This window comes from Erpetoichthys calabaricus, chromosome 1 (genome assembly GCF_900747795.2).
Source record: "Erpetoichthys calabaricus chromosome 1, fErpCal1.3, whole genome shotgun sequence".
NCBI classification, from domain to species: domain Eukaryota; kingdom Metazoa; phylum Chordata; class Cladistia; order Polypteriformes; family Polypteridae; genus Erpetoichthys; species Erpetoichthys calabaricus.
The window spans coordinates 231889643-231900634 of NC_041394.2; the positions used below are offsets into that span (position 1 = coordinate 231889643).

At 36.6% G+C, this 10992-nt stretch overlaps 1 protein-coding gene across 1 annotated transcript in view; it reads right to left on the reverse strand.

Annotated features, from left to right (window-relative positions):
• The window catches only part of dldh (dihydrolipoamide dehydrogenase), a 44044-nt gene extending 34218 nt beyond the window's left edge, over positions 1-9826 (reverse strand). The window contains exons 1-5 of the mRNA XM_028812514.2: positions 9682-9826; positions 8566-8647; positions 8230-8309; positions 3372-3440; positions 2304-2373 (exon numbers count right to left, since the gene is read on the reverse strand). Of these exons, the coding sequence (XP_028668347.1) occupies positions 2304-2373; positions 3372-3440; positions 8230-8309; positions 8566-8647; positions 9682-9720 (340 nt within the window). The 5' untranslated portion in view covers positions 9721-9826. The remainder of the gene's footprint in view (positions 1-2303; positions 2374-3371; positions 3441-8229; positions 8310-8565; positions 8648-9681) is intronic.
• Positions 9827-10992: the final 1166 nt, after the last annotated feature.

A 10992-nucleotide genomic window follows, 5' to 3' on the forward strand; every position in this document is an offset into this window, starting at 1 on the left:
ACACTGTTGTCCACCTCCATATCATCTTTAATTTCGCAATACCAGTCAACATCTACAGCTAATTCAGATGTTCTTTTTCAGAATTAAAAAAAGAAAACTGGACAGTGCTTTTGAGTGAACAAAAGTAATAAGCAACTTTTTTTTTTATTTGGTAGCCATTTATTCAAACCTACTGCACTAATCAGGCTTTGATGCTAATGCACAGTTGAGGTTTATAGAACCTTTTAGCTTTGAATGAACCAATTTTGAATGACCTTTACCCAATACTGATTTTTGGGACGTCCTGTAACACAAAATTCTGCTACAGCCTTTTCCACACTAAAACCCCCCACCTCACCATGTCTTCACCAGCTATAGGTGTTTTCTGCAGTTCATGCTGCACATAGTTCTTTTCACCTATTCATTGCATGGGCTGCATAAATGTGAAGCTTGTAAAAAATTTTTACTGTTTAATAAGTTAGAGTAAAATTCAATTCAGTGTTAAGAGTTTTCTTGCCTGGCTGTGTATTCCCCTTCCCTATAAACATACATCTGGTGGTAAACTTGAAATCAAATTCTTAAGTGAACCAAGTAAAATCACACATATGAAACAGTCTTTAGTTCATTTCGCTTGATATCATTGTATGATACATGCAGTACATTGTGCCCATTGCAAGCTTGGGATTTGAGGTTTGCTTTACTTAGTACTTCTTTTTCTATCGTTTTCCATTTTTTTCATAGAAAAAAAAAAACGCAAGTACACACACAACTATATATACTGTATACAGCAAAGCACTTAATAACATTGTACTTCTGATAATATCTGATTAACAACTGGCATTATAACTGAGGCCCACTGTCTCAGAGAATTTCCTGGGCAAAACTGCATAACATTTGAACATTACAAATAAAAGAACGGAGTGGGGGTTTACCCTCTTGCTCTGCTATTATTACAAGTATCTGCCTCATCTCTTAGGTGGGTTGAGCATCCCACTTACCAAGATGCAACAATTTGTGCTACGTTCTTTCCTCCCATGTCTCTTTCTCTCTACCATGACCAGGCTAACTCTTCCTCTCACGATTCAGCTCTTCTTCCAGTTTCCTTTGCTACTGTAGACCTAATAAGATCTATTAGGTGAGGAAGCTATAAAACCTTCTTGAGGTCGCTTCTGGCCCAGCTGCAGAATCATGGTTTCAAGGTGGTCCTTTACCTACAGGTATACCAGGCTAGATCTTCATCTAGCAGTTCTTGGTGCCCCTACACTCAAGCTCTTACACACTTGTCAAGATCAAGTCTAAGGCAGCTTCTGAAATACATGTATTGCTTATTTTAAATGGATCAATCAAAACTAAAGCAATGTCTCCTAGTAACCAAGAGCGAGAGTACTGTGTGTCTCTCTTCTCCTTTCAAGACAACCAAGCAGCTGTGGAAAACTAACTAACTACACAAAAAGCCTAAACTCTCCAACTGATTCAAAGCAAGGTCCTCATAAGCCTCACTGTCTCTTTCAGGCTCATTTCTGTCCCACTTCTCCAGTAAATATACAACAGGATCTACCACACCACTTGTCACTTCTGCAGAATTGCTCTCTCCCTGCTGCTATTGGTCTTTCTCATACAGACATACAGTATCTCCTGGAGAACGTCTCTCTCCCATAAAAAAAAAAAACAAAGTGCAACTATTCCCTCCAAACCGAACTGTACCTTTAACTTCACACTATCTACATAGATAATTTTTAGTGAAAGTATTTTGGCAAATGAAAAACTGAAGGACTTCTTCTATGGAGCTTCTAATTAAGAGAAATTTATAAGTATATTTTATTAAAAAAGAGTTGTGGCAATTGGTATTTCATTTAATGGAAGGAATTCACATATTAATGTTGGCAAAACTGTTGCTGGACCTGCATTGTGCACCATTATTAAATTTCTATGATGGATTAGCACTCTTTACAAAGGACTTTTCTTCTTTTGTGTCCAATGTTGCCAGGGAGGGTTTGTGTCTCCTCTAACACCACATTGGATTTAGCAGATTTGTGGATGACAATGCTATAATATGATTAAATGCCAACATTAGAGACTCCGTAGATATCAATTAAACAGTTCCAAGATTTTTGCCAGTAAAATCTCTGACTTTTAACACATATCCATGTTAGCATGGAACTTTTACTTTGGATAAAAGCAAACTAAACTTGATACTTAATTGCACAGGAGTTAAGAAATATTGGCTCAACAAAAATTACTCTCTATTAAAAGAGCTCTAATACTGTAAACAAGAAGTAAAAAAAAAAATAAAAATAATAATAATATTCAACAATTGTACTTACTTTCAATGCCTCTACTTGCAAAATCCTTTCCATGTGCCAGGTGGTACAAATAAGAATTATTAAGCAGGGCCTGAAAATAAAGGAAATAATCATACACTATTCTTGAGTAATAAAATGCTGTTTTTTTTTTCCTCAAAAACTTTTTTAAATCAGAAATCGGGACTACTCAGCTATTTGTACACTTCTCTTACTTTTCTTTATCTCTCTCTTTCACTCTCTCCACCAGACCTGTTACTCAACACTTTACAAAAAATACAACTTTCATAAACTGTGCTTTTCTCCAACTGTGATGAAACCAACTTCAGCAATTTGTCACAGACAGGTGATGGCTCCCTTTGGGTCCTCTGGGCTGCACCTTTAAGCAGCTTAGATTGGAACCACATTTTAAGGACTGATGACTATCCCATACTAGCAGCAGCCCTCTGATTTAAATGTATAAGCCAATATGTCTCTTGAACATATAGAAGATTACGTTTTAAAAAATTATGCCACAAGAGAAACTCAAGAAAGTATTTAATTTTCAGGTCAAGTTACTAACTGAACTGCCAACTGGAAAACCTGATTTTCAGATTAATGAAGGTATTGCTGTATTCAGGTTTACTATCCCATGCTGTTGTTGCTTCATCTGAAATTACTTCATACAGCAATACTAAGATCTGGCCCAAAATATGTTGTCTACATTGATTAGAATATCAAATAAGGGATATGATATTTTGTAATACAAGATTCTGTCAGTTTACTTTAAAAATCAACATTATTTAAATATGACTTAACATTTATCTCATCTTTTTCAAATGAACACTCTTGTACAGTTACTCTATGCTGTTCATTCTATAAGTTTACAATGCACTAATGCTGAACTCAAAAATTAAATATAGGTTTTCTAGTTGTTCAAATGTAGCTAGTGGACATTTTTACACAAATTTGCAACTACACTTTACTATAAAAATGATTATATTTATATAATTATTTATATCTAATTATCAGCCATGACTGGGAAATTCTGTAAGCTGTAAACAACATTTTTAATAAGAGTAACACATTTATCAATAGAAAGAATCAATTTACCTTTGATGGAATGCATCCAACATTTAAGCAAGTTCCTCCCAGGGTCTCATTTTTTTCTATACAAACAGTCTGCATTAAAATGGAGAATATTTTAATCTTTACATAAAAGCTAAAATACATATAACAATTCCATTTTCAATGTTATGTGAATGTAATGATTTACTTCATTTAGTAGAAGCACATAACAAACAAGAATAATTGTGTCAAGTACTTTAAATATTTGAATATATGCTTCAATTTAAATATTCTTAATTGTAATAGAAATGTCTTTTTCCACCCTCTGATAGAGTTCCATAGACAGCTAGATCACAAACTAAGTAACAAAAAAAAAAAAAACAAAATTAACATCATATTAGTAATCACTGACCTTGAAATAGTCTAAATTGATACCCCACATGCATATGTTTGAAATTTGTCATTTTCAACCTTCTGGGAGTGGCTCATAGACCTAGGACCACCGGTAAAGAATCAAATATCAAAAATATAATAGTTTATTACCCAGTGGCTTCGCTCACTGAGTGAAAGGGAAAAAAATAAAATGTAGTCTAAGTTATTAAACAGTAAAACATTAACATTTAAGAAATAAAGATATATTGAGCACTACTGGAGTGGTTTGGGATAAACTACATTTTACAGGCGCTATAACACAACAGGTAAGTAGTACTAACAGCAAATAAAATGTATTTGGATTATCTCTCGGTAGTAGATCCCTTGTGAAAGGCGCTACATGACCGCTCTGGTATAGAAATTACATTTTCTATGTGATTGTCCAAATTTCTGCCTGACAACCTTGCACTACGTGCCTGTAATTTACTTCTTAAAATAATTAATCACAAAAGGAACCTTGAATGTTTCGGGGTTTTAGTGACCTGAACTCACCTTAAGGGACAGTAAGTAGTAGTGCAGGGTAATTTACAAACAGAGTCCTGCTTCGATGGCGCCGATTACACTCATTCTCAAAGATCTGCACTCTCCCAGGAGCCGACGGGGCACTTGAAGTGTCACAAACAGTGCAAGAAGAGAGGACGCTGCCCGAAACTGCGAAGCTCTTGACCCCGCAAAGCAGCCTGACATTCCGCACCTCCCAGCGTCCACTTTGTTCTCACGCACATTGTTTACAGCTCGCTGCAGTTAAAAAGTAGAAAGACGCAAAGCTGTTTTCCTCATCTCTTCTACTATCAAGTACTGCCAACGGACGGCTCAGTGCTGTAGTCCAGACAGGAGGGCTGGGAAAGGACAGGCGGGGTGCACTTCTATGGAATAGATCGGTGTGTTTGTGTTTACTTCTTTTCAATATCAGTAAAATAACTCTCACACAAATAATAACAATTCGTAAAGACGATATAAAAATGGCGTCCACAAACGAACCGATTAGTTCCTGTATTATAATATGTTCTGTGGTCATATGTAATTCTCATATCGCATGGTCATACGTAATTTCCGTTTCAAACGCAAAAAGAATTTTATTATATAGATTCTTGATCAGCAAACACTCCACATGCCTATACAACTAATCCCCATTTTTTTCAAAGTTTTGTGAAAAGGAGTAACTTTGACCCCTGGGTCCATTGATGCATGAACAGCCTCAAGTCATTCTGATCATTTTTGCTGAAGACACCTATTGGTGTACTCTTTATCATAAGGATGTAATTTCCTGCACATAAAATAAAGTCCAAAAATGACCAAAAAAGGATTTAGAAAGTGAATGCTTTAAGTTAAACTCATATTAATGTTTGCTTAATTTGAATAGAATATTAATGTTCTCTCATTGCTATAGATTATGGTACAGCCTCTCACCCCCTGTAAGGCAATATGAGATAGAACGTTCTCAGCTATATCTGTAAAATAGTGTGTTAATTAAGTCAGTGTGTGTTTTGGAATATTGCAGTTTGTAAATGGGATAGATACAGTGCATCCGGAAAGCATTCACAGTGCATCACTTTTTCCACATTTTGTTATGTTACAGCCTTATTCAAAAATGGATTAAATTCATTTTTTTCCTCAGAATTCTACACACAACACCCCCATAATGACATTGTGAAAAAAGTTTACTTGAGATTTTTGCAAATTTATTAAAAATAAAAAAATTGAGAAAGCACATGTACATAAGTATTCACAGCCTTTGCCATGCAGCTCAAAATTGAGCTCAGGTGCATCCTGTTTCCCCTGATCATCCTTGAGATGTTTCTGCAGCTTAATTGGAGTCCACCTGTGGTAAATTCAGTTGACTGGACATGATTTGAAAAGGCACACACCTGTCTATATAAGGTCCCACAGTTGACAGCTCATGTCAGAGCACAAACGAAGCATGAAGTCAAAGGAATGGTCTGTAAACCTCCGAGACAGGATTGTCTCGAGGCACAAATCTGGGGAAGGTTACAGAAAAATTTCTGCTGCTTTGAAGGTCCCAATGAGCACAGTGGCCTCCATCATCCATAAGTAGAAGATGTTCGAAACCACCAGGACTCTTCCTGGCCGGCCATCTAAACTGAGCGATCGGGGGAGAAGGGCTCTAGTCAGGGAGGTGACCAAGAACCCGATGGTCACTCTGTCAGAGCTCCTCTGTGGAGAGAGGAGAACCTTCCAGAAGGACAACCATCTCTGCAGCAATCCACCATTCAGGCCTGTATGGTAGAGTGGCCAGACGGAAGCCACTCCTTAGTAAAAGGCACATGGCAGCCGGCCTGGAGCTTGCCAAAAGGCACCTGAAGGACTCTCAGACCCTGAGAAAGAAAATTCTCTGGTCTGATGAGACAAAGATTGAACTCTTTGGTGTGAATGCCAGGCATCACGTTTGGAGGAAACCAGGCACTGCTCATCACCAGGCCAATACCATCCCTACAGTGAAGCATGGTGGTGGCAGCATCATGCTGTGGGGATATTTTTCAGGAGACTGGTCAGGATAAATGGAAAAATGACTGCAGCAATGTACACACACATCCTGAATGAAAACCTGCTCCAGAGCGCTCTTGACCTCAGACTGGAGCGATGGTTCATCTTTCAGCAGGACAACGACCCTAAGCACACAGCCAAGATATCAAAGGAGTGGCTTCAGGACAACTCTGTGAATGTCCTTGAGTGGCCCAGCCAGAGCCCAGACTTGAATCCGATTGAGCATCTCTGGAGAGATCTTAAAATGGCTGCGCACCAACGCTTCCCATCCAACCTGATGGAGCTTGAGAGGTGCTGCAAAGAGGAATGGGTGAAACTGGCCAAGGACAGGTGTGCCAAGCTTGTGGCATCATATTCAAAAAGACTTGAGGCTGTAATTGCTGCCAAAGGTGCATCGACAAAGTATTGAGCAAATGCTGTGAATACTTATGTACATGTGATTTCTCTTTTTTTTTATTTTTAATAAATTTGCAAAAACCTCAAGTAAACTTATTTCACATTGTCATTACAGGGTGTTGTGTGTAGAATTCTGAGGAAAAAAATGAATTTAATCCATTTTGGAATAAGGCTGTAACATAACAAAATGTGGAAAAAGTGATGCACTGTGAATACTTTCCGGATGCAATGTATATAGTTTTTCTGACCATTTAGAAATGGTTCAACTGTATGAGCAAACTTAGAGAATGAAGCAAGAAATATAAGCTTTAAACACAGTTTTTCTTAAACAATAACTTTTCTTTGCTATATCATTTTTTTCCTCTATTTTTGTGTGAACTGTTTTACTTTGAAATTTTACTAAAGATTTTTAAAACAAAGATATTTTGTCTGTAGAATCATTTCAATGCATTAAGCTATGGCCAGAAGCAAACTAAAGCAGCAGAACTTTGGTAATTTTTGGGTAAACGCAGCTACACTAACCATCAAGACGAATCAAACAGTATATCAAATGTAGGAGTTTGCATTCACAAGTAATTCTTATGAACACAAAAATATACATTTAAAGCAAAATGTACAAATTCAATTTTTACTTGGTCTTGAGTACCTTGAAAAACATAGTTACATACATACATAGAACTGTTAATAGAGAAAAGGTTTATAAGTTAGTAATTTGTTTTTAATTAACATACATTCTGACCCAAGGTTCAATATTCATGACAGGCTTCTCCGAGTATACCGAAAGCTGTTCAACTGACACATGCCTTAAATGTAGAAAACCATATAAACCCTGAATCATTGTTTTAAAGGTGCAGCTTGTTGCAAAAACAGTCCATCTGTGAACCCTGGCAGTAGGGTATACTCCTATAATGTCAAATGTTCCACCTAGATCATTGTGAAGCTAGGTGTTGATGAAGGCAGATAAACCTGAGTTGCCAATGTTGAAAAAGATGTTAAAAATGCTGACAAAGGAAAATCAGATATATGCAGTTATTTTTCCTCTGATTTATGTCGGGTCACTTGGTTCCAGAGCATGACAAAGTTGCAGTAGGTATAAACCAACTCTGGATGAGTGACCATTACTATAACCATTACTGGTTATATAACAAGTTGCATCACACTTACTCAAAACAGGCCATAATAATAAAAAAAAAAAAAATCACCAATTAACAGAAATCTTTGGGATGTGTCAGGAGAACAGAGTAAACAAAAACGTTCCACAAAGTTATCAAACTGGGAATCAAATATATGCAAATATTATGTCACCCAAAATATCAAAATATAAATACCTATTGACAGATGGAGTGAAAGTTTAAGTTTTAAAAATGATGTGGCAGGTTATATTGTTGGTTTTTGGTGTTGAAAGATTATACAACATATTTAGGTTTATGCAATCATGTCTACACAGTACATTCACTTAATGTTAAACTTAATATCTACATAATAAACTCAGTGACACAAAGCTATTTGTGGCTAAAATATGTAGATTTTAAGTGTATATTGACAAGATGGAAGATTTTCCTAGTCTTACCTTAAAACCAAGTTGAGCAGCTTTAATTGCAGCAACATAACCTCCTGGGCCAGATCCTACTACTGTGACATCAGCTTCAACTACAAATGAAACATTGCAAAACTACTGAATAAGGTGAAAGTATAAACTATGTCAACAAAAGCCGCAGGATAACATCAACTAATGACTGTTTGAATATCTTTAGAGATTCAGGTACAAAATGTAAAGATAAGACAAATTAATTTTAGTACAGGATGGATAATGTAAAGGGCATTAAAACAAAAATATTTTTCTTATAACTGTATGTAACAGAAACATAATTTTAGTAAATAAACAATACTTCAAATAAAATCTTACGTGGAGCCTTGTCAGCATATGTTCGATTTGACACTGCTGTGAGTCCCTTCAGCCTGCAAGTGAAATTTTGCACATAGCCTCTCTAAAATTCAAAATAAACAATAGTTGAATGTTATTATTGAACACTAAACTCTATTACAGTAATTGAATATTATACAGTACATTTCACTTCAAGACATTTACTCTTTGGACTATTTCAACAAAAACAGAAAGAAAAATAACTTCAGAACCAAGTCATTTTTCTGAACCTTATTTAACAGTACAGCACAAGGCTGGGGAAAACTCCAAAAGGACTGGGCGCGCCACAGCAGGGCTCTCTTGTAACCAAACCATGTAAATGTAAGGCAATCAAGTAAAAAAAGTTAGGTGTACGCAAGCAGGACAACCGAGAGAAAACAAACGCAAACAATCGGAGGATGGGCAAAGTTTAAAGAGCCCATGAATCAAAACGGAAAGTACATGTTCAAACCACTGCACCACCATGCCATCCTCTGTCTCATTCATCCATTTTTCTTTCTAACTCGCTTATCCAGGACGGGCAGCTGACGCCTAACCCAGTAGTCCTTTGAGTCAAGGCACGTTGACAATAAATACTACATTTCACAAGCTTAACTTAAAATGAAATGATTTTAACAAAGGACTAATAAGACATAATAAACAAGAAATACGTTTTCAACTTTCCTGAAAAAAGTAGTGTCATACCACTTATGTGAACATCACGAAGAGTACGTAAACAAATAAAATGGTATAAAGCAAGAAAACAAATGTACACATTTCCCTATCCCGATTCATTCTTTTTGCTATATCTAATATCTTTGACACGGCAGGTTACAACACATAAAAAAATGTAAAGAAGGAAACCGATTTGCTTCTCAAAGAACTGTGTCAGTTTGTGCTAACGGCTGCAATGCATTATTTAAACTACTCCTCATGAAAGAACCAGCACTGCGCATTGAACACGGTCTTTCGCTTAGTTGATCTTGACAGCATGCCTTCAAGATCTGTCGACTTCATAGCTAGGCCCCATGAACTTGATACAGTGACGTTTCTCAATGGCTTCAACTTATTCTCACCTACAAAAACTAAACAAATAACACTTTAATGTAATACTTTTACCTTTACCAAACTACTATACACTCGAGTCCAACTCTGCATTTTTATGCAGTAAGTCGGTTTCTTTTCTTGAGTACCTTAACCTACAGCTGATCGAAGAAAACCAAGGACTATTCAAAAAGCGCCTGCGCGTATGTGAAGGCAACGAAGAGAAAGAGAAAGGCGCATCCTAATGACGTAACATAACCTAATTGGGCGATCTTGAATCAGAGTCGCCGCTTCTTAAAGAGAAAGTTTTGATTGTTGTAGTTGTAGTGAAGACTATAGAATGACTATTTTATATAATTTCTATCTTTTTTCTAGTATTTTTCAGTCGTTTATATAGATTTCACTAATGGCTATAGAACTGCACCAGCGTGCTGAACTGTTTAATGCTGCTGACTCACAGATCTAGCTTTGTGAGCCTGCTTTTGGGCGGTGGGGGTACTATATACGGTATATTCGCACGTCTTAAATACAGATAGGTAACTAAATAAGATGATGTATAATCCACACGATTAATATGCGATATATGAAAAATATGCATGCTGCTGCCCCACAAAATGGAGACAGGGGTTCAAGGGTTGGGTCAATACTGTGTGGAGTTTGCATGTTCTACTCGTGTGTATGTGTGGGTTTCATTCCACAGTCCAAAGGCAGGAACGTTTGGGGTGATTAATGCCAAAATTAAGACTGGCGATGCAACTGGTCCAAGGTGTGTGTGTGTGTTAACCTTCTGATAGATTGGCACCCTTTTCAGGGATTATTCCTGCTTTGCACCTGATGCTTAGTGGGATAGGCTCCAACAATGCTCTGGATAAGTGCATTTAGAAAATTAACTAATCCAATAATTATGTGGCTTCTGAAACCAACTGGGTGCAACACTGATAATTTAGATGTGTCATATTGTGTTTTGTTTCTTAAATTGATTTAGACCTTTTTGCGGAGATGTGTTTTCACTTTCACATTAAAGAGTTCTTTTCTGTTCAAAAATTCCAAAAAAGCCAAATTAAATCCACAATGATTCAAAGTTGCATAATATTAAAAAGAGAAACCTCAGGCACTACACACACACATACTGTATGTACTGCATATATATATACAGTACATGTATGTGCATATAACATGGTCTCCATGTTAACAGATGACCATAATGGTGTCAGAGGAAGGCCAGATAAGAGATATTAGACATTTTATAGAATGCAGGATAGATGCAGTAAAGCTGTTTGCGTAATGTATTTATTTAAAATATTTATGAGTCCGTGCATACAGGTAAGGCATGGATGAACAAAGGGAAAATCTAAAGTTTCATAGTAAAGATACAGCACCCAATGT